The sequence below is a fragment of the Trichosurus vulpecula genome, chromosome 1, assembly GCF_011100635.1.
Source record: "Trichosurus vulpecula isolate mTriVul1 chromosome 1, mTriVul1.pri, whole genome shotgun sequence".
NCBI lineage: Eukaryota > Metazoa > Chordata > Mammalia > Diprotodontia > Phalangeridae > Trichosurus > Trichosurus vulpecula.
The window spans coordinates 392,555,189-392,580,526 of NC_050573.1; the positions used below are offsets into that span (position 1 = coordinate 392,555,189).

General features: G+C 37.2%; 1 protein-coding gene across 2 annotated transcripts in view; it reads right to left on the reverse strand.

Moving 5' to 3' along the window:
• Positions 1 to 5,202: 5,202 nt before the first annotated feature.
• Positions 5,203 to 25,338, reverse strand: part of FECH (ferrochelatase) — a 50,186-nt gene continuing 30,050 nt past the window's right edge. The window contains exons 6-11 of one of the 2 annotated variants that reach the window (XM_036757449.1): positions 23,407 to 23,513; positions 20,096 to 20,194; positions 16,196 to 16,303; positions 14,333 to 14,497; positions 10,621 to 10,680; positions 5,203 to 10,139 (exon numbers count right to left, since the gene is read on the reverse strand). In XM_036757449.1, coding sequence (XP_036613344.1) covers positions 10,005 to 10,139; positions 10,621 to 10,680; positions 14,333 to 14,497; positions 16,196 to 16,303; positions 20,096 to 20,194; positions 23,407 to 23,513 — 674 coding nt within the window. In that variant the 3' untranslated portion in view covers positions 5,203 to 10,004. The remainder of the gene's footprint in view (positions 10,140 to 10,620; positions 10,681 to 14,332; positions 14,498 to 16,195; positions 16,304 to 20,095; positions 20,195 to 23,406; positions 23,514 to 25,338) is intronic. The other variant, XM_036757457.1, reaches the window with a different exon arrangement.

Here is a 25,338-nt window from a genome sequence, read left to right on the forward strand (position 1 = left end):
GCCTGGCACATAGTAGGAGCTGAATAAAGCTTGTCGATAGATTGCCTCCAATATTTAACCAATTTCTCCCAGTATATAATAAGAACTCCCTAGGATATAGTCAATCCTTCCAAGGAACACTTGCTTACATCTTGGTCTGCCAGGATACCACTGAAAATCCTGAAACTGAAATTTTTAAGCATTAATAAATACTTGGCATTTAAAAAAATAACTTGTTTTTCTTTTCAGGGAATTTTCACATACATAATTTCATTTTATCCTCATAACTGTGGCTGGCAAATGGTGTTATAAAGGAAGAGAGAGAGAGAGAGAGAGAGAGAGAGAGAAGATAAATCTTTTTTTTTCCTATATTAGATCTCCCCATTTTGCCTAGGCTAGAAGTTCAGGGGGCTGCTCTTGGGCTTTGCTCTGTTTCCAAGCTGGACAGGCTTGTCCCTCTCTAGACAATCCAGTGGCCTTCTGTTCCCAGGGGTCCACCATATTGCTGACATACTTAGTGTAGACACCCAATGGGCACAGTCCACCACAGCTCAAAATTCCCAAGCTTGAAAGATCAGCCAATCTCAGGTGCCTCCCAAACAGCTGGAATTATAGGTGTGTGCTACCATGCCTAGCTAGAAAAGACAAATCTAAGGTGCTCATTTGACTACACACAGCCCTCCCATACTTACCTCTTACAACCCTAAGATGGGATAGTTGCTTCCTTTCATGGTTCTCAGAACCTGACTACTAAAGCAAAGAGCATGTTGAGGGCTTCTTATCACAATGTCCTAGAAGACCACAAGTGAGGTCTATACAAGAGAGGCCTTTAGTTACTTCTAAACTAACAATAATTAATTCCTTTTGTAGAGGACATAAAGTCCTCAACAAGCCTTTATGCAACACCAACTATGTGTAGCACTATGGGGATAAAACTGGCGATACAAAGAAGAAAAGCAAAAACAATCCCTCAAGGAACTCACTGTCTAGAGGGAGAGACAACATGCAAAAAAAAAAAAAAAACCCAGATACAGGATAAATTGGAGATGACCTCAGGGGGAAGTCTCTAGCAATAAGCATAATTATGAAAGACTTCTTGCAGAGGGTGGGGTTTGAACTGAGACTTGAAGCCAGGAAATGGAGATGAGACTGGGAGAGACAGTGAAAATACTCGGAAGTGACAGATGGAATGTTGTATGTATGGAACAGTAAGGACCCCAGTATCAGTGGATCATAGAGTATGGACATGCCCCACCTCCTCTCACTCTGCTGAATTTCTCCACGTAGAAAGCTAAACCATATCAAGGCTTCAGGACCATAATATTCCAGCTGTAGGTCACCGGTACAGAAAGGAATAGGGCTGGTGCCTCTAAGGCCATAATGTCTTTAGATGTTCCTGGAAAAACACCAGAAAGACTTTCCAAGTCTTGATTGGCTTGTTTTATTTAAATGTGGAGAAGAAAAAGTATGAGTGAGTGTGAGAGGGAAGCTCCTGTGTTCTGGGCTTTGTGTTGGATATGCTTTCTGAAGATGTTCAGAGTCTCATATTATGTATATGTGTATATACATACATATATATATATATATATACACACATATATGTGTGTATATCTACATACATACATACATACATATGTATATATATACATATATATATATATGCAGAAGGTTCTTGGGGAAGCTAGGTGGTACAGTGGATAGAGCAACAGTCCTGGAATCAGGGGGACCTGAGCTCAAATCCAGCTTGACACTTACTAGCTGTGTGACCCTGGGCTTAACCCTGACTGCCTCAGAAAGACGAAAAAGAAAGTTCTTAAGCATTGGATTAGAGACTCCTGGAAGTGAGGGGCAGGGGGAAGGAATACCATAGGATCATAGATTTATAGTTGGAAAGGCCCTTAGAAATCATCAAGCCTAACCTCGTTATTTACAGGTGAAGAAACAGGCACAGAGAGAGTTAAGTGACTTACTCTGGGTCACACAGCTAGTGTCTGAGGCAAGAGTTGAATTTAGATCATTCTGACTCCAAGTATAACAGTCTGTCCTTTATGCCACCATCCCTTTATGCCAAGGACACTGCCTACCATCTACCTCTCTTGAAATAAAAGTAAGAAGCAAGTCTGGTAAGAGGTTGATATCGTATCAGAGAAGAGATTGAGACTATAGATTTAAGTGGGTTTAGGGATGATCAATAGATTCTACTTATCCCTGCTGCCCCCGCAAGTTATATTACTATAGGTGACTGCACATATATGGTCATCATCTACATGTCTTATTGTCCTGAATAATACCCTGGTGATCAGAGCCTCCCAATGGCACTCTCTCTGTAACAGCTGGGGTCACCTTACTTCTTGCATAAAGATAAGGCCAGTTGGGGCCAAATAAGCTGCATTCTGAAACTCACTTGTTGAGGAACCAGAAGCTTCCCTATAAACCCACAGGCAGGCAGAACACATGTTTCTCAGGTGGACTGACTGCCATGCAACATCTCAAGACCTTTATCTCCATGGCTGAAGAGATGTAGCTGCAACTAATCACTCTATTGTCTAAGTCTGAGGAATAATTTGCCTCATTTCTTTTTTAGCTTTTTCTCCCTTGCATAATACACTTTCCAGAATAGGAAGGGAAGTGAACTCTCATCATACTGTAAGAGGGAGAATTGTAGTCTTAAATAAGACCCCTTAAGGTCAATCTGTCCAATACTCTGTCTCAGGAATAATGACACCTACACAATTTAAGATGGGTTATCAATCCTGGTTTCTATGTTTTTTTTAAATAATCTACAGAAAACTAAAATTCCATCACATTCCACAGAAACTTGATCCAGTTTTTATGGGTCCTTATAGTATCATTAAGATGGAAGATTAAGTCAAGACTAAGAAAAAGGTCAAATTGTTCCCAACACACATTATTACCATTTAAACTCAATTCTTCTTTCTCTGTGTTCTGAAAAGACCAAAGTTATCCTGAATTCTTTTGCTTTAAAGTAACAAAAATTCAGTGGCTACAAATATTTTTTAAAAGCATGGGGATCATACATTTCAGCCACCTGAACCCCAAAACTTTTTATTTTGGTAAATCCAGTAACTCAGGTGTTTTAATCCCCTCAGGTGCTGGTGTCCATTAGACAGCCTGTAACAATTTCTTCTCCTAGAGGATAATTCACTAATGTGAACCTCTATCTAGGAGTCTCTTTGCCACACCAGTCATGAGGCCTCCTCCACAGGATTGTTGTTATCTCCTTCAGCCTAATCTCTTGCTTCTTACTGCATTTGATGGCAAACCAGTCAGCTGTCAGTGAAACCTGATCTGGGAATAATTTGGTCCAGATGGTGCTAATGCAGACAGAAATAACAGTTAGAAGCCTTCAAATGAGCATATCCTTAGAGTAGGCCATCCATTTTTTTTAAACAATGTGGCAGTAACCAAGCTTTCATATAGCTTTGAGATGCTGCAGAGTATGCTACACAGGTGCAACAAGATGTCTTTGATGCTCCCAAAGAGACAGCTAGCTCTAAAGAATGTAACGTAGGTCTAGCTAGTCCCTTTTATTGGATACCACCACGGTTCAACTTGGTACTTGCCCTTTAGGGGATATAGAAAGGATCATGCTTAAAGCCCTAAAGATATTCGTAGCTCCTAAGGATCAAGGGATTGCATCAAAGGATAATACTGTGACTTGGGAACAAAGGAAAAAGCTATAGAAACATGGTACTGAATAGAGGAACAACATGGGAAACAGAAAGGGTCTTGGGATCTACAAGAAGTTTGAAGTGGTTGCAAAAGTGTGTTTCAGTATTTTGATGAATATACAACATGGAGAATGAGTCTTGGTATGTGCTGGAAATATAGCTAAAACTATTTTAGGCAAGAACATCTCTTTCCTTCACGCAATTGACATGAAAGAGGCACTAACAAAAGAGATTGTTTGTCTCTATGGACAACGTCCTTGAGAAAAAAAAGTTGCTTTGTTTCAGGAAAAATGGAAACCATGAAATGGGAGGCAACAGGGTACGATGACACCATTCTGATGAGAAGGGGGTTGTGACGATAGGACAATGGGCTATATTCAGGAATGAGCTGAAGTTCTGTAGCCCTGGACAGTTCTGGGCCTCATTTCCTCTTGCAATCATGTAAATTACAAGATTTGCCTTTGCCAAAGTTGTCTCTGTGGAAGTGGCACCAATGAAGTAAATATTGAAGGTGGTGTATTTGGGGCTTGGAAAAAAAAAGGCCAACTCCAAAGGGGCCCACACTGTGATATCCTCCCATGAGTGAGAGAGTGAAGTGGAGTGGACTCCTATTTTCCAGGCCTGACTGCAAACAGAATGTGGTGGGAGGTACTAGTGAGATTTTCTCTTCAGGGCTTCCTAACAGATCTAAGTGGTGCTAAAATTAAGACTTATTTATGTATTGTTAAATGCTTTTGGGGGAGAGGGGAAACAAATGAAGATATGGTGCCTGTCTTCCAGCTTACATACTAACTGGGACAATGAAACATCTAGACTTACTCTAGATGTCTTACTCTTCAAAGATCTATATTGATCTATAATCGATGTGGGTGCTCCCTCTACCAACATAGGCCACAATCCCTCCATATCACAGTATATGGTTTTGTGAGTTGCTATCTCTCTCCTCCTCACCCCTACCCCAATTCCAGTCACTATCTGGTGGCCAGCCCTTAGATGATGAGCCTCTCCAAACTTGACTGGACTCAGTTTCAGCCCATACATACAGCCCACCATTAGATCTGCACTAAGTTTTCCCCATGTGGCAGGACCTGCTAGAGCTTGCTATTCACTGGCACAGTCTTCAAGAACCCAGAATGACCATTGCAATGGGTCACCAGGGTAGTACTTTAGAAATATACATCCTTATGAAAACTAAAGAAAACAAGACAGTATATAATCAAGAGGTAGACGTGTAAACACACACTGATCATCAGTACTACAGGATTTCTTAAAATATTTGATTGATGGAACCCGAGGAAGGGAGAGACAAAGCTTTGGAATATTTCATGAAGTTGCATGTCTAAATCATTCGAGTTTTTAATATCATGGAAGTAGAGCTTGTTTCTCCATACTTCATTTCAATGTCTGGGATAGGGAGGACTGGTACTCTGGGTCAGCTTCTGTGTATTTGGAAAGGAAAATTTCTAATAGCAACTATCACCAAGTGATTTTTCTTTTTAAATAAATGTCTCAGACCAGACACGAGTTTGTTTGTTTTTCCCAAAAAATGTTTTTAATTCCAACATCCGTCTCAATGGCAACTGATACAATTCATATAGACAACAACACTACATAGAAATGGAAATCAGTGATTCTAGATAAAACCATAATAATATTTTCAAAGACATCTTAAGAAAAGCAACATTTAAAGCAATCAAATAGGGAAAAAATTGTTATGGTACATATGCTCTCACATACGCATATGCCAGAAAGAGAAACCTAACAAACACGAAAGGTACAATTGTTTTATTTAACTAGCAATGCTCAATAAGAAAGAACACTAAAGTTCAACATTAACAATACAATAATAATTAGGTTTTAGATCTTATTTATTGTTAAATAAGATTCGTGTCGTTGGCTAATGCAGAAATCTGGTTTATTGCAAAATCTGTTCATTTAAACTTATTTTATGAAATAAAATTGAAACAGGTACACAGAACCTCACTGGAAGAGGATTTCCCAGACTGGGATTTTGGAATAGTGGGAAGTGACTAGAGTAGAAGAAAGATGGACTAGGGTCCAATTCTGGTTCTGCCACTATTTATATGATCTTGGCAAGTCACTTAATTTCTATGGGCCTTAGTTTAAATATTTAAAGTCAAGTGCTGATGATCTCTAAAGTTTTCTCACTACAAGGCCACTACAGAAAAGTTCTAGAGTCGTGTTCTCAAAGCAGTCCTAGGGCAGACAGTGTGTTTAAAATTATCTTTTAAATTTGCAGATGCTGTGTGAATAAACAACAGAAAATAAACTATAGTTTAATAGCTCAAGATGTTCTCATGAGTCCATGTCTTTCTGACGAAAACTGAAAAATTAATTTCCATCGAGGGTTCTGAATCCAGCACTAAACTTAAATCGTTTTCTTACAATCAGCTGAATTATTTTCCCCAACCACCATCATGCATCTTCAGGGTCAGAGCTTTTCAGGAAGCACTTTTAAAGGAAAATTAGTTGAATACAAGAACCAGAGAAACAATGATGCCAAACTGATCCTGGCTTTGAATGCCTCCAACAATGTACTAAGGGATGAGGATGAAGACTCTTGGAGGATTCTCCTGGCATGAACATGCATGTGCACACAAACAGATATTTTGATTGTTAAGGCTACCAGATGTCCTCAATTTTAAGGTACAGCTCCTAATTTTTCCCTGTCCCCAGCTGCAGCTTATCCCTAGTAATCTGGCTTTCTGCCAAAAAGCAACTGCCCTTGGGAGGAGCAGAACAGAGAGGAGCTTCCCTTGCCTACGAGGGGCCATGTGGTTGTTTTGAACTCTGGGGTGGGTGAAGGTCTCACTCTGCCCTTACTTACTGGTATTCATTCTGCTCTCACTACCCTCTTGGTTGAATAATTCTTCACATATTCCAAATGTGTAAGGTCCTAAATATCTGGTCTGAATATATCTGTAGCGAGTTGCATAAACCATCTAACTTACGTATTCAATTATGGTTTCTTGAATGATACACATCAATCTGTAAAACTATACACACACACACGTATATAAGATATATATATATATATATATAATATATATATATGCATATATATGAGTGACCCTCATTTTGTCTACACTAGTGGTTCTCAAACTTTTTGGTCTCAAGACCACTTTACAGTCTTAAAAATTATTGAGCACCCTCACCACTAAAGAGCTTTTGCTTAGGTGGGCTATATCTCTTGATATTTGCCATACTGAAAATTAAAATTTAGAACTATCATGAAAATAGTTCTGACCTTAGGTTCCTAGCCCATACTTTGAGAACCACTGGTCTAGCTCTTGACTCCCCCCCCGCCCCAAAAATGGTGGCTTTGTTCTATATGGCCTGTCTGATAGAAAATCAGCAAATTTGTTCAGAAAAAGTAGAGAAGGAAAATCTGTACTTGGGAAGTCAACTGAAAACTTCATGAACTACTATCCCCTCCTTTTCATTATATATCAATGACTTATGTCTATAAAGAGGAGAATATGACTCCTGAAGTGTTTTATGCACATAGTTTCAGCTCTGAGCCAAAGCTTTAGCAACATGGTGCCAAACATTCTATTCTTTCCTTGTACCTTCACCATCACAATCATACATTTAAAAATCACTGTATGGAAGACATGTGGAAAAGCGACAGAGGGCAACATAATTCTGAGAATTACTACAGTTTCTAACTTGTTTTAGTGCTGTATACTAATAACAGGTTGAGGAAAAAGTTTACTACATGGACATTATCAAAGAAATTTATGTTATTAATTAACTTTTTAATAAACCCCAACAGTATGGTAAAGGGCAGCTGTATTTAGCAAACACTTTGGCAAGGTGAAAAGCATAAAAGGCTTTCAGAGCTGAGTTTCTCTCAAATATTATAAAGTAAGTTTACTTTCAGTACAAGAAATAATAAACAGGTAGATGGTGACAGTGAAACTATATCATCTTTAAATAAGGGACTGTATTTAAGGAGGTTCTGTACCTTACACTAATTTTGGCAAGCCAAATTACCTAATAATCACAGCTCTTTCAAACCTTATAAGAAGTTGCTTCATCAATTTAAAGTCAGTACTACACAGTAGCTCAGTTTGAGGAGAGCTGGCAGTGTTTTAGTGCTAATTACCCAGAGCAGACATTTGTAATCCTGAAGTTGACAACTAAGCAAACACTCTTCTCAAAGCCTACCTGATAGTCCAAAAATGACCTATCAATAATTTGGTCCTACCAAACACTAGATTTATCAAGCAGTAATTAAATAGCAATCAAGGTTAACACGTAAAAGTACCCAATATCACGGGCAAAGATCCAAATAAATGTCACCTCAATGCCTTAATACTGGAAGCTGGCCTAGTTCCAAATCGGCACCAGAAGTCTAGACCAGAATGTCTGCCGTTCCTTGATCAGCTGGCTAGGTTACAGGGATAAACTGGGGATCAAGGTAAAAGGGGGAGGGTTGAAGAGCATGTAAAGGTCTTGTCTGCAGGGATTCTAAGATTGTGGTGCTGCATCCTCCTGAGGGTCTAAAGGGCCACCAACCTGGACTATCTCATCATTCTTTAAATTCTCTATCCAAGAATACCCAAGGGCTGGGCCACATTCATAGACTAAAAGAGTTGTACCATAGTTTCTTGGGGTAAAATGAGTGGGATACTACTCATTCTTTATGATGTGAAATTCTGCATAGCACCAGACTCCAAATCAAAGCTCAAAAAGAAGTTCTAAGCCATCGATAAACAATTCTGCAATGACATCCTGCAACTAGAGCCTAATCAAGTGCTTCTATTCCAAATCAAGTGAAACTACAAAAACAGTCGCCTAGTAGAAAAGCCAATTTCTCTTCTTTTTTTACCAAATTATTGAAATTCAGATGCTCCTTTTCTTTTTTTCCTTCTTTCTTCATCTAATGGATTCTAAGTTATGGAGAGGACTGTTACTAGGGCAACAAAAGTGGGAGGCATTTTTCTCATGTGCTTTGAGGTAATTTCCTTCCGCTTCATCATTCTGATTTTAGACAACATGAATTAAACTGGTTCAATATCATCTATGTACCTCCAAAGAAACCTCACTGATGTCATAATACTTATTAACACAGCAAACCCTGAATACAGAAGATCTATAAATCCTCTGAAGAATATTCCTACTGTCTAAACTTTTTTTTTAAAGCAGAGAAAATCTCTTTTGAAGAACATGAAGTGTTAGACTTCGGAAGAATGAAGGAAAATAGTTATCATTACAAATTCTATTCTATATGTGGCTGACAGTGAATTTTAATCCATTTAAATCAGAACATATGAGATCTGATTATCTGACATCATTGCTGCATTTGGCGGTAACTTTTTACCTACGAGCTCATGATGACAAAATGTATTTGCCATTCAAAAAATAATTTTCAAAACAAACCTATGCAGAATGGAGAAACTCATCTCAGAAGAGAATCTGCATAGAAAACCTCACTGGGATTCTGGGAGAAAAATTAAAAATCAAGGTACTATCAAAATTTCTCAGCAACATCATTCCTCAAGAACATAAACCTCCAGAGGCCAGTATGAGCACTCCTTGCGCCACCATAAATTTCCATAAAGTTATGCATGGTAGACAATATATTTTTATGTTGCTAGCAACTCTGAGTCTTTACTCAAGGAGATATCAGAATCTCAGAAGATTTAGAAATCGAGGCACGACTATTATCACTGCAAAAAGCCATGTGCAAAGAAGACCAGTTTCACCAGCAAACTTCTGGCAAATCCTTGGTCGACACAGGCATAAGAGCTCACTCCTGACGACACGGTGCTACTGCAAGGCCACAAAAAAGAACACCGAGTAGCCTTCTTTTCAAGTTAGGTTTTTCATAGTCAGACACGGTTTTGATGAAACAAAGAGAAAAACAGATGAAACAAGTCTCAATCATCCCCACAGTCCATATGGGATAGCTGCATCTGTACTGTTGTAAAATCTGTATTTTAAAATGTGCCTCTAGAATCCAAGAAGTCTTTAAAATCCACCTGTTTATTGTTTAAATGAAACAGCCAACTGGCCATTATGCTAGCAATACTTGAAGAATGTCACTATACTTAAAAGAATAAAATGCAAATGTTCACAGTATATTAAGTACATAAAAATAGAATTTCTTCTAGAGGGATCTTCAAAATCACTGTCTACATAATATCAAGCAAAGTGTACCAGAGGATTTGTCCACATAGTAATGTAATTTCGTTCCTTTACTTTTCCTAACATTTTTCCCGCAGATGAGATGTCTTCGGGGTGTCTGTGGGGTCACCCCAGGAAGTTCTTCTCCTGACTAATCCAACTGGCTTCACAGACCATGTGTCACAGCTGTTGATTAGTGAAGAAGGATTTTGTCTCCCTGCAGACAGGATTTACACAGAGCGGACAGCTTAGAGTTAACTGCTTGGAGCACATTTCATTTGATTTGATATGTGAATGAACCAAATCAGCCAGTGCCTGAAAAACAGATGATAAGAAACAAAGATTAGCTAGAACTAAAAAAGTATATTCAGTTTATTTTTCCTTTTGTGTTTGCCCCCATCATCACCAGAGTGTTTTTGGTATGGGGTTTTCTTTTAAAGTTCATTTATAAATCCTATCAACTAAAGACTACAAAGTTTTCCTTTTCTGGGAAACCACAGCTCAAAGAAGGTTAAGACAAGGGTTTTTGGAAATTAAATACTCTCACCAATACCCTAAAATAATTGGTTTTTTGGAAAGCAGATTTTAAATTAACCTTAAGTGCACAGAGGCACAAATAGAAAAATTGGGGATAAAAGGGAAAAAAAATTAAGTACAAGAAATTCGATTTTTATTTTTTGTAATTAATTGGAACTCAAAATGTTTTAATATGTGAGAAAACCAATATTCTGTTCGAGTTTCTCAGAGGATTGCTCTACTCGATGTTCTACTAAGACAGCAGCAACACTGTGGATACCTTAGAGAACAATGGATTTCCATTAAGAGATTCCGCTCTTCTGATGTTTTCAACTCCACACTGAATCAAATGAGAAGGGAAAAAAAGCACACACATTTTTATTTCTTATAGCTTTTTTTTTAATCTGCTACAACCAAAAACAAGCAAACAAACAAAACCACAACCCACAGTACTGGCTCAAAAATGTCTACAGGCAGCTGTTAATTGAAAATATTGGACCTGAGCTATACGTTAATGTTCATTCCTGTTATTATAGATGCCTCTTCAATTTCTACATGCTATTCTTATCCCTCCCAAGCATTGTTTCTAATCCATTTTGTTATCCTCAGAATATAACTGTTTCTTCATTTAAATCTGTGCTTCATTCTTTTCCCTCCAGAAAAAAATGACAAACCAGACACAGATTTCTAACACACAATTCCAACAGCATCTTGCCAGTAGCATGCCATTCTTTCTGTCTATCATCACCTCTTATATGAAAAACACATTCAATTATCACAGGTCTTGTTATTCTCTTTAACGATGATATTTAACAAAGAATTTATCTGTAACAATGATAAGGTTTGGGGGCCTATTTCAGTTCTAAGTGTTTATAAAAATAACTACTGTAGCCTCTTCCCCAACTTGTAGGTGAGTTTAAATTCCATATATTTAGGGTTTTTTTTCCCCAAACAAGAGATGAAATAATCAAGCACATGAAAATTTTATCATGAGCAATGAGGGATAGGGAAAGGACTTGAAATTTTAGTGGCATAGGAAATTCCATATGAAGAATATACAGGCTAATGCCTTTTCTGAAACTTAAAATCTTGGAGAGTTGAATAAAGCATTGAGAGTTTAGTGACTTGCCCAGAGTTAGTATGTATCAAAATAAGACTTGAACTCAAGCCTTCCAGGTTTTGAGTTTGCTTGTCTAGCCTCTATACCTCACCACCTATTTTAAGTCCTGTAACTTGCCTTTAAGCCAATCATTTTCCCCCTAGGATAGGTACAAGAAAATACACTACATTTGGAAAAGAAGAAAAACTACTAACAGAAGAGAAAGAATTCTGAAAATATTCACAAGTCAGGAAAAAGAAGAACTCATTGCAGTTTCCATTTTGGCTTCCAATGTCAACTAGTCTGCTTCCCTTTTCCAGAAAATGCTGCATCATACTGTAATATGCAACAGCACCCTGGAGAGTGACTTCTCCCAGCCAATATAAAGTCTAATTTTCAGTGATGATAGACTTTGGTTCCCAAGATATGTCTCTTTCATATTAACCTGTTTCATCTTAATTCCAGATTGCCCATTTCTGCATCACAATAATAACAAACAGAAACACAATGCTCTTTTGGCCAAAAGTAATTATAGGTATTATCATAAAATTGAATATCATCAATTTAGACTCAAGTATTTTTTCCTCTAAAATATCAGAATGAAAAAGCAAATTTACTAGATAGTGAGCATTTTGCTAGACCTAAACCCAATATAATTCAGAGTTGAGTTTTTCTGTGTACATATTCTTGTGTAATTAAGGTACTTAAATAAGATTTGATAAATTTGGTCGATCTACCCTCAAAACAATAGTACAGTGACTTGTTTATTTGGAAGTGAATTATCCAATTCGTAAAAGATCTAGGTCACTTGAATCTCTTTCTCCCTTTGGCTGCCTTTCTTTCTATCACCATTAATTAGCTCTAGCATCAGTAGGCTATGTTGGGGGAGGGGGGATGGAGAATTGCTAAAACTCACATCAGTCAATGCTACAGATAGTACTCAATTTAGAGAGAGATTATGTTCTTAAAAGTTCATTTTTTAGTTGCTTGAAACTGAGAACACATATCACCATGTAAACAATATTATAAATGGTGGTGAAATGGTTTCTTTGTTCCCTTTTATGTACTGACTTAATTAGCCATTTGCTACTGATGTGATCAATATGATTATTGAAATAATAAATACCAATGTAAGATGGATGTGGAATATCACTCAATATGGGAAAAAAAACTTCCCTAACAAAATTCTTGGTATAAACTGCCCTAGTAACAGTGGGACAGGGAGCCTCCTAACAGAGCTAGTGACAAATAGTCCTAGTACTCTTCAGTATATGAATATTCTGTACACACTAGTCACTGTCCCATAGCACCATACCAGGAGCTGGCTTCCCATGTGGAAGTCTTTGAGAGTAAGAAGTATTATCTGAACCACTGTGTTCTCTTCTCACTGTGCAAGGAATGGCTTAGCAGCCACAGTGGTAGGAGGGCCATGTGTTCTCATTACTATATATTGCCCACTCCATAAATGCAGAATGCATTTTCCCATAGGCTAAATGTTATCAATGGTGGTTAGGTTTCCCCAACTAGCCCACAAAAGCTTATTTAACCCATAACATAGCTGAACTATAGTTTTTCTCCACAGTGAATGACAATTCACATCCATCTTACATTACAAGATGCTAATGATGGTATTTGTAATTTCAATAATCAGATTGATCACAACACAGTGGCAAATAGCTAATTAAGTCAGGATATAAAAGAAGTTAAGAAAATTACTAGGGATATGATTCTGTGTTTAATCCCATATTTATAAAAACCATATAGAATTTTAAAATCCATATGCCTTGTAACACATAATAGAAAAATAAATTTTTATGAAAGTCCCAAATTAGATGACAGCATCAAGGAAGAAAAGGAATTATAGCACAATAAAACCTGACTAACTCAAATTAATGGAAAGATGCCTGACAGGATTAATGAAAAGTCTGAAGTACTGACTTTTTAAAAACAGTGGAGTTTTCATATAGTATATAGATTACTAGGCCACCTGCTTTAATGAGTAAGAATGTTTTTCATTTGCTAAAATGATTCCAAATTGTATTTTAAAGTATTATTGATGATTTTAAAGCATTTCTCCCTTCAATATTTTTTACACTATGAAATTACTATATGAAGAAAGGGCTTCATGAAGAATGGGGGTAGATATCAACTCAATCCCAGCTAAAATCACTACAAACTCTGAAGTGGCAGGATTCAGACAGAGCCATAGAATCACAGGATCTTAGACGTGGAAGCAGTCTCCAGAGATTACTAGCGCTTACCCATTTTGACAATCCCTAACTGAATCATGGGTAGTTTCTGTGGGCTAGTATTGGGGCAGCTAGGTAATACAGTGGATAGACTCATCTTCCAGAGTTCAAGTCTGGCCTCAGACACTTACGAACTCTATGATCCTGGGCAAGTCATTTAACCCTGTTTGCTGCAGGTTCTTCATTTCTAAAATGCACTGGAGAAGAAAATGGCAAACCCACTCCAATATCTCTGCCAAGAAAACCCCAAATGGGGCCACAAAGACACAGACACAACTGAAAACAACTGAACAACAACAAACTAAATCAGGAATTCCCTCTAAAAGGTCACCGACAAGAGGTCACAGTACTTCTGCCTGAATACCTTCAATAAAAGGGAACTCCCCATCTAGTAAGACGGCCCATTTCACTGTTTAACACCTCTAGTTACTATGACGTTCTTTTTTCCTCCCAGTAGATTCTAGTCCTACCTTCTAGGAATCAAGAAAAATAAGTTCACTCTATCTTCTACACAAAAATCATTCAAGCCTCTGAAGATACTGATCTTTTTTTATATTAACAAATACGTACTCACACTTAAAAAGTCAGAAATACAGATAGACACAGCAATGCTCTTTAGTGACGAAAGTTAAAAGGAAACTCACCTCATTCGCTAATTTTTGAGCGTACTCGATATCTAGTTCATACAAGGTTTCAATATGATCACTGGTAAATGCTATTGGAACTAAAAGGATATTCTTTCTGCCCCTTTCACAAAGTCCTTTGATAGTTTCATCTGTCTGTGGACCCAACCAGGGCATTGGACCAACCTATGAAAATGAAACATTAGTGACAACACAAATACACTCTCATGTGACTTACATGGAACTGTTCGCCTTGAAATCTGAATACTTAACCATGGGGGCACAGATGGAAGCACTGAAAGCAAGGAGGAAGGAGGTGAAAACAAGGACATGATGAACTAAAAATGGTAGGCTTTCAGTTAATTTAAAGATTTATTTTGTTTTGTTTTTATATGAAAATTTAATTCAACAAGCCTTTATTAAGTCTTATTAATTAGCCCTCACAACATTCAAGGCACTATGTTAAATGTTAGGAATACAAAGATAAAAACAAAATGGTAATAGAACCTGTAATTAGGTACATTACCAAACCAAACTGAACTACAAGCAGTTGCCTGAATTTAATATGCCTCCTTTCACCTCCACACACTGGAAAAAGCCATCCCTGAGCCTCCCTGCTTCCCGCCCCGCCCCCCCGCATTACTGAATGCTCTCCCATCTCATCTCTGCCTCTCAAAATCCTTATGTTCTGTGCAGTGAGTGGAGCACCAGCCCTGGAGTCAGGATGACCTGAGTTCAAATCCGGCCTCAGACACTTGATACACTTACTAGATGTGTGACCTTGGGCAAGTCACTTAACCCCAACTGCCTTCCTTTCTTCCCCCCTCCCCGCAAAAAAAAACAAAAAAAAACCCAAAACCAACAAACTCCTTATGTTCCTTCAAGATGCAGCCCAAGGACAACCTCCTTCCTGGAAACACTGGGAATCAGAGGACTTGAGTTCAAATTCCACATCTGATGCTTCCTACTAGTATAAAGCGATAAGAGGATGGCAAGAAGCATTTATTAAGTGCTTACTGTGTACCAGGCACTGTGCTAATAAGGGCTTTCCTCACAACAGCTCTGCAAAGGAGATGCTTTTATTACCCCCATTTTATAGAGGTAGAGAAAGGGTACGTGACTCACCCAAGGTCACACCTCCAGAAAGTGTCTGAGGCTACATTTGAATTCTGGTCTTCCTGCCTCTAAGCCCAGAGCTCTAGTGTACTGTGGTCCCACCAGCTGCCTCAGTTTTCTATCAATAAGATTAGACTAGATGGCCTCTGGGGTCCCTCTCAGCTCTAAGTCTAGGATCCTATGCTCTCACCATTTCTTCACACTCTTTCCTATATGTGTCATCTCTTCCCAGCCAGAACAGGAGCTTCTCAAGAGCAGCCACTGTCTCTCTTTCTATTGCATCTGCAGCACTGAGATCACTGTTGGGGACATAGCAAGTACTTAACAAATTCATTCACTTTTCCTCAAATTATATTTACTTCCTGCATACAACCTATTCTGCCAATAAAATATAAGTTCCCTGAGGGCAGAGACAATTTTTTTTCTAAGAATCCTTGCACACTACCTTTCCTATAATAAGTATTTAGTAAATGTTTGTTGAATCAAATTTTTGTTACAATAATAAATCCCTTTAAATCAACAAACCATGTTATTTTTAGGTCACTTTCTTTTCTTCTCCCTCTTACTCGCCTCCGCAGTTATTTGTGTTTCCATGGTGAGCATCTGGATTTCAAAATGATCAAGCCTATGTACATGCTGATATGTGTGTCATAATCAATATTTTTAGCGCTTAATTAGAAAATTGACTTTCTCTAAAGGTTGATGAACTAAAAATGTGAAAAAACTATAGAAGATTATACTCATAAGTTACTGGATTCTGACACATACCTTAGACTGCCAGACAAGTCTATAAGGGTTGGAGTACCCCAGCTTCTCCATTACTCTTTGAACTGTAGCTCCTACCTCTTGAGGATAAGGATCACCTCGATTAACTACCTGTGGTCAAAAAATATCATGTTCTCAGGCACCAATCATATGAAGAACAGTCAAGCAAGATGCTCATGGGTGACCTCCAAAGTACAATTAAGGAAAAACTGCATTTAGTCTCTTTCCTCTAAAACTACATAAAGGTCTTAGTATAATCAAGATTCTACTATTATCAGAATTATTACCAAACACATTTATTATACATGCAAAAAAAGTGCAGCATAGAAAAGATGGAAAGGATCAATTTGGTATAGAAGTGTGTGAATGTCCATCAAATATCTTTTGGAATCATGTGATGCAAGAGAGGACTTGAAGGAAGAGAGATATATTATTACATGAGAACTAAGGTACTAAATTAACTTATGGTGGTACAGAAAAAGGCTTAGAGGTGATAAGAACAAGGTGAATAAAAGATGATGCAATAGAAAAAGGACTAGATTATGAACTTAAGAACAAGGACTACCTTGTAATTACACTTTAAACCTTTACACAGCAGGTGTAAGAAATATTGCTGGCTGACAAAGTTGGTTAAATATCTTTGAAAATGTTCATTTCGGGTTTCTTTTTAACTGCTTCAGTGATGGTTTCATACCAACAAACCATTTTGTAGAACTCAGAAACATCACAGCTATCCAGAAAGCCACAGAAAGCATGTGAACAGGTAAATAAGAGATCACTAGACCGACAGCCTCCCTGCTCACTGTCTCTTCCTCTGCTTAGGGTTGTCGTATCCAGTGACTCCACTGTCCTTTCTCTATTACTTCACCAGGTTTTCAGGTCTCACTTCCATTAACTTGCTTTCCCCAGCCAGCAATCCTCCCTGCCCCCAACATGCTCAACCCCTTAGGGAAACAGAAGGAAATGAAGTATGAGGCTAAGAACAGGGAAAATCTAACATTATTCAGTGGGTTTTTTTTAATTACAAATTGAAGATCTAGCATATAGATGGGAAAAAAGAGGTCTGAGAACCTGTGGCCCTATGGCAGAACTTTAAGTTTGAGGCTCTTGTGCACCATCCTCGCTCCTCCACCTACAAAGAATCTGAATGAGCTCCTAACACTGTTGGTCATTATCGAGTAAAGAGACTTCGCTATGAGGAGCTTCTCTCCATGGTCCCATTTGCCCTCCCTGACTGTCAGAGCAAAGAAGCAGCACAGGGTTCCTCGCTGATGACCAGCAGGTGGCAGTAAAGACCCATAAAAAGTCACCCCAGCCTCCCGGTGCCCAGGCCCCCTGTCCTCCGCCCCCATATCAAATCTAGCAACTTAAACAACAAAAAAACAAGCACAGGGTGGAGGGGCTTATTATACTTTTGAAAGGGAAAACTGCCATCTTTAGGCCAAGCTTTTAGGACAGAATGCTCGATTCTGAGCTGGTGAAATGGACTGCAACAGATTCTACCCGTAGTCTTCTCCTTTACCATTAAATAGTTTTATTCTTTTTTAATCCATTATATTATATTTGCTGTAATGCCATATGAACCATGCTACGAACAGGTCAAGAAGCCAAGTATAAAAGGCCTCCTCTCCCGGTGCCTACTGCACAGGACTGTTCATCTAAGACCATTTAAAAAATGAAAGGCAGGCAATTTTTCCTTTAAGAATCAAACATAAAGAACTGAGCAGAACCAGGAGAACTTTGTACATAGTAACAGCAATGCTGTGCGATGACTAACTTTGACAGACTTAGCTCTTCTCAACAATGCAATAATCTAAGACAATTCCGAAAGATGGAAAATGCTATCCACATCCAGAGAAAGAACCATGGAGTCTGAATGCAGATCAAAGCATACTATTTTCACTTTTTTTCTTTCCCATGGTTTTTCTTTTTTGTTCTGATTCTTCTTTCACAATATGGCTAATATGGAAATATGTTTAACATGATTGTACATGTATAACCAATATCAGATTGCTTGCTGTCTTGGGAAGGAAGGAGAGAAGGGAGGGAGGAAGGAAGAAAAATTTGGAACTCAAAATGAATACATGAATGTTGAAAATGAAATGAATGTTGAAAACTATCTTTACATGTAACTGGAAAAAAATAAAATACTATTAAGTATAAAAAGAAAAAAAATCAAACATAAAAATTTGCAAAGAAGTAAAACAGGCACTGAAAAAAGACCTTTAGTGCATATCAACAGATTTTTAAAAATCCATCATCCCAATAAAATTCTTGTGAGCCCATAAAAACAAATTCCAGCCATTTCCTCTTACCAAAATGAAGGCAATGATTCTTTCCAGAACTAGAAGCAGATATGGAAGTGACTTAAGAGAGCATCTAATCCAACCCCCTCATTCTACAAAAGAGGAAACTGAGTCCTAGAAAAACGAAGTGACTTGTCCAACGTCATACATTTAGTTAATGGCAGAGAACACAGGGCTTCCAATTCCCAGTTTAATGTTTTTTTCTACTATGCGTCCATCAGCTGCTGCTTCAAGAAAAAGGACATGACACTGAGGATCAGAACTCTACCTTTACATACAATGAGCTGAGGCAACAAAGAGGAGCAGGGGACTACTGGATTTGGAGTCAGAAAACCTAGATTCTAATCCTGACTCTACCATCTACTACCTGTGTGACCCAGGGCAAGAGTCCCCTGACTTCTGTTGACCTCTGTTTTCTCATCTGTAAAATGAGGAGGAGATTGGGCGAGATGGCCTCTGAGGTACCTTCTAGCTCTAAACCCACAGTTACCCTCTGATAATTAATTCTTATTAAAAGCTCTTGCATACCTAGCCTCCTGCCTCTTTGTTACTATCATTTTTTAAAACTTAGCCTAACATCATTAAGGTCAGAGATCATGTTAATGCATATGCTTCAAAAGTTTGGGTTTTTTTTTTCCTCCTCTTGAAGAGAAACTGGTAGATGTGGTGGGACATTACCAGGTAAGAAGTACAGGAGCAAAGTACAGAAGAGCACAAAGCAAGCTGTTTATATTTCATCACCAGCCACACATGCGAGATAATGGAATTAGTGTTAGCTAATCTCTGTGTCAGGTCTTCTTTCCAAAAATGTAGCTTTAACAGCATGAAATTTGCTTGTCATAGACATTTGACATTGTCCAACTATCTTAATTATTCCATTTGACAAAGAGTCCAAAGTCCAACCTAGACTACATGAATATTGGAATTTCTGGAATCAGGAATTTCTGCTTTTTAAGCAGAAAAGATGTTCTGATAAGCAAAGAATCAACTAGGTAACATGTGTGGTGAAAATTGTAAGAAAGAGGACACTTTAAAAGGAAAAGGATGCTAATGATTCTGTGAAAAGGATACTAATGATTCTGTGAATAACAAATAGCCCCTTCTTAAAAAAATCTTCTGAGAGTGAAAGAAGAGTAACCCAATGGCTCAGTTTTAGGTCCTCCCCCCAACCCCCCCCCCCATTCCGCTCTGACAAAATCCAGCTGCTGACAGTCTCAGCATTCTAACCAGAAGCTCGACTGCTTCTCAACAAAGAGTCAAAGGCAATGGAAATTCTTCCTTTTTTTCCAGTCTCCTTGATCTATGCTTCTGATTTTCAAAGGATGGTACTTTTATTATATATGAATACATTAAAAATACCCCTAATCATGGATGATGTGCGTTGACCAATCTAGTTACTAACATTGAAAAAGAATTTAATTTAGCTCCAACAGATGAGACCGTTTTGGATATCATCCTTTGCCCATAAACATAGGAGCTATTAAGAGTAAGTTGATCTTACAGTTTATAAAATGGAGGTAATAATCACTGACCACAAAAAGGAGACAATATTATATATAAACTTCTCCTTGATTGCGCATATTTTTTTATGACTTACGGACATTGGCAGTGAGTGAGCGGAGAAAAGAATGACCACCTCTCCTCTCTTCTCTGGTGGAAATAGGTCCAGTTCTTTTTGTATGTGGTCTACAAAGCACTGTATAAATACAAAGAAAAAAAAGAAAGGCATAAGAAAGCCAGTAGAAGTGAAGGAAACAAACTTTGGAAATAAATAAGTTATACCAAAATGTTCTCAGGGTAACATTAAAACAAAAAAAGTTATTTTTTGACAGTCAAAGGTACCATCTTTCCTCCTTTAGTTCATCATCAAAACGGCTAACAACAGTTTCAGGGGCCTGGGGAATTTGATGGGAAACTTCTAAAGCTCGCTAATGGCTCACTGAAAATGTACGTTCTGTGTCTGCTTCCCCTCGGGAGGCACAGGGCACACTTCCAGATGGAGAGGAAACACATATGGGGAAGAGAAGTTGTTTTAAGATCTCTCATTTGCTCAGTTAGCAGGAAAACAGCTTACCAGGTCATTCTAAAACTTCCTTTGTTTGGCTTTCAGGAACATCACATTAAACTAAAATACATTAGATGGAAATAAGAGTAGGAAAAAGTAAGAAAATGCTGTTCTATTTTTATGACATCTTTCAAGACCAAAGTCATTCTCCTAATAAGAAGTCAGTGTCATCCCATCACAAACATCAGAGGAAAACAATGCATAGAAATCTGCCAACTTATACAAGGTCATTAATCAGTATCAAGACCAGAATATCAGCCTCCTGACTTCAAGTCCAAAGTTGTGTTCATCATTCCAATTTTCAATAAGAAAGTACAACTTTCTTCTTCACTTTTATCATTTATTTGTCCTGTCTTTTAAGTTGGAAGGCCAATTTACCAAAACAGTGTGTATTTTTGTAATCTATATACCTGCTCATGGTTTAATGCTCCATGAGTCAAACTCCTAAATACACACTGAAATATGTAGCCCCCTTTCCAGAACCTCTGAGCACCATTAGGTAAATTATAGCTTCAATGTGAAAAACAGTGTCCCAAAAGGCTGGAAGAGTTAATGCTCCCTTTTCAATGCTCATTAATTACCTCCTTAAAAAACTTTTATCACAAGGCAGGACCTGCCACAGTCAGTAAAACAGAAAGCCCCTTTAGTATTTAGAGTTCAGGGAGCCCAGGTAAACCATGTCTGTGGCCAGAGGGCTAAGGAGAAAATCCTGGCAAATTCTATTTGGGAGTCTAGATATGGCATCGATACTACTGGCTCCAACGGATTAAGCCAGTATATACATGTAAATATACATTTCATATATGTATATATATACACATATATACATACACATACACACATGTACACATACATACACATATATTTATATATACATTATACATACATATGTAAAATTGTTATTTTATTTCTGAGTAAAAACCAATTAAGTACACGCAAAACAAGAAAATGGGTTTTGATTTTTTTCTGGCTTATGCTATCATGAAGTCTTTTGTTTCATTCAGTTTGCTGGGTTTTGTTTTGTGGTTTTTTTTTTCTGCTGAATGAAAGTGAAAGAATGAAATCTATTAAAAACTGGAATTTCAAAATCATCTCCTTCATACCATTTACGGAATAGCAAGTGACAAATACAACTTTATCATGGTTTAAGATTGACTATGCCACGCTCAATATTAAAGAGCAACAGACAAATACAAGTGCTACTCCAATCACCTAAAAAATTCCATTCGCAGCATTTTCTATATGCAATCCAATTGCACAAAGAAAGAGAAACGCCACCCTTAGTCTTCAATCACATTGTGGAGTAGAGCAGCTAAATGCCTCTGAAACTCCCTTTCATTTTATGAACAGAGACTTCCTCAGTCAAGAGACCTTTCCATCTTTCTACTTCCCCCCTTTTGAAAGAGCTGAATTTTAATGCAAATCTAATTACTCACTACATGAGTGTGGGCAGGCAGATGCTGTGCAGATCTCTCTTTTCAGCTCCGCTACCACATGTCAGTCTTGACCTGAAACACCCCTACTTGCAAAATCACAAGCCTCTCCAGAGCAAAGGCAGAAGAGACAGTCATGGTTTGGGTGCATGTTCAAGCTAAACACAAGGAAATCAGATATCTAAAACAGTCCTTGTGGCTAAAATCAGTCTCCTTCCTTTCGCTTCACTTCTTAAAATGGTCATCAAGCCCTAGTTTCTAGATATGAAGTGTTATTATATTAACCTATTACATCACCTACAACATGACCTAAAGGGATATTATAGACTCTCGGAGGATCCTCACCCAAATTCACGATGATGCTGAGCACCATCTAGTGGTTATGGATTTTAAATAGGAAGTCTTAAAAATACTTATGTTAAATGGACCTTCTTCCAAAATCTTGTGAACTTTCCAACAGGCAATAGATTCCATTTACAGAACAAAGTAGAACACATTTGTATCGTGTCTGGTAATAATCATCAATAGCAACATATGCAAATAAAGTTGAGCAAACTATGCTAAGACAAAGGATTCTAAGACCCTGGCTTTAAATAAGTCTCACTACTGTCAGGCACATAATCTGTAACATAGAATGGAAACTATTACATAATTCTCTATTACTGAATCAACAACACATATATGCTTTATCATGGTATGTCCTTTAAAGCAAAATCATTATAATATAATATTCTCAATGTTCTGTAGAAGGGCCCAATGATTTTATATATATATTTTTTTGGCCATGGTACTCAAAGATGTTGAAGATCCACACCAATAAAAATAGAGGTACATCACTGAACAAATTAGTCAGTTAATGAAAATTTATTAAGCACCTACTATGTACCCAGTATTGTGCTAAGCAACAAAAAAAGGCAAAACAGAGTCCCTGCTCTAGAGCTCACAATCTAGTAAATAAATGAATTTATTTGTGACAACTTTTTTAAGATAAAAGTGTAAATACTTCATTATTTCTAAACATTTTCTATTATAATTTTTTCTAATTAATTCTAAACAAATTTCTAAACATAATAAAACATAATACATAATTAATAATTGTATTATGTTATATTTTATAAATTTCATAATAATTTCATGGTATGTTATAAATTTTTATAATTATTATAAAAACTATAAAATTATATTCATTATAAAAAGTATAAAATTTTATAATAATTTATTATTATAATACATAATTTAATAATAATTAAAAACATAATAAAACAAAAAACTAATGGGCAAAAAGTATACAACATAACAACTGATGGAATTAAAACTCAAAAAAAAGCTTATACAAAGCAAGTAGAGATAAAAACTTTATTAACACCAGCAACTAAAGCTACAAACAATGTTATCAATCTTCCATTTTACCTGAATGAAAAGAGGATGGGTAGGCCATCTGTCAATAGTACTCCACTTCATCTTTGGTTTCTTCCCGACCTTATTATAGTATCGATAAATAGCATTTAAGCTACTGCCTAAAACATATAGGCAGGCAATTAGTAAATTTTTCATAATATGAAAAAAGAATAGGCTTATAGGATCAGTAATTATAAGCTCTATACCAAATTAGTATAATTATCATTTAAAAACTTTAAAATGCATGTAAATTAAACTTCATGGAAATGAAGATTAATAAAAATGCTCAATTACAATAGACTTTCATCATTTCCAGTAGACTTTCAAATTTGTAGCCTCTCCCAGTGAAAAATACCATTGTCAAGGCTTAGTTATTTTCCTAAAATAGAGAGCATTTAATGAGAAAGCACAATGGCATTTGTGAATAGTCAATTTACTAATAGAAAAGGCAGAAAAAAAAGAAACATAAAACCCTGGAAAAAGTCAAAATAGTCCATATTTGTGTATGGGTACCCTAAGAAGAAGTTCATATATTTTCTGTGTTGGTACCATACGTCTGTTCTGTGTTGGTACCATACGTCTGTGTTGGAAAACATGAAACTCCTCCCCTGACCCTCAAAGTATAAGGCCCTACCTTAAAATGAATCTTCCTTAGCCTAAGTGAACAGGCAATGGGGGCCAAGAGTTAAACACAGAAGACTGAAGGACTTCAGAATCTCACCCCCAACCCTGACGTGATACTTGTGTTGTGACCTTAAGATAATCTATTGATTATTCTAAATGAAAGAACTACAAGAAACGGAAGGCATCCAATTTAAAATGCTAGACATGACAGTGTAATATATTAATTAAATTTTACTCAGGCCAGAAAAGCAACCTACAAAAAGTGAGCTTAACGCATAAAAGCAGGGTACAATTGAATAGAATTACCTAATTTAAACTAACAGACCCAGTGGCAGGAGCACTATCTCCTGAAATATTATCTGGCAGTTATCACCACAAGTACATTTCAAACAAAATGTACAGGTGTGTGTTAGTCTGAGCACGAGGGAATAGATACATTGGCTCTTTTGGATCAGCACCATTTAGGGGACTAGATATAACTATGTGAGAAGGGGAAAACATAACTGAAAGGCCTGCTTGTGATCAATACATTAGGAATTAAGACATTATGGTCCTGCCACAACAGTGAACGTTTAAAAGATACTGTGGATGAACAACACCCAAGTGGCCTAAGAGAATTAATGCACCTTCTGAGTGCCTCATACCTTAGAAGCACGGGCATGCTTCCTGTGATAAATATGTTATAAAAATACTGAGTATAAATTACATTTCTGTTCATTCACTAAAAGACCTAGTTATTTAAAGGAAATCTGTAAAAGAACCCTTTTGTTATTTAAATAACCAGCACCTAAATTTACCTGTTTTACAAATTTGGATTTTTATATACTGAGTTTTCTTAGAGAAATGCATGTCTTTAGTTTATTGAGTGAATGAATGTAGTATAGATTACTCCCCTATGAAATTTGACCTATTCACCAATGATATTCCATCAAACATTCAGAAAATGTAGTTGGAAATTTTCCAAAGAAACTAAAATTCAACCCATTTGCTCATCTAACATTTATTTCTGAGGACCCAGGTATTTTTAAACGAATGACTAGTGCTTTAGAGTCCAGGGCTTCTTAAACTTTTTCCACCAGAGACCCCTTTTTGAATTTCTGGCAGCATTCATCTGTTGGGTATCCTGGAGGCATGTGCAGTACAAAGTATGTATGCTTTGTGTTCAGAACCAAGGCTACAGTGAAGCTGCGTGATGTAACATGGGCAAGGGCTGCCAGAAACACCTCAGATTCATTACGCTTTTGATTTTTAATTAATTTTTGGTCACTGCACATTCAGAAAACTTTTACTGTTGCAAAATTACTCAGGACCCCATGTGGT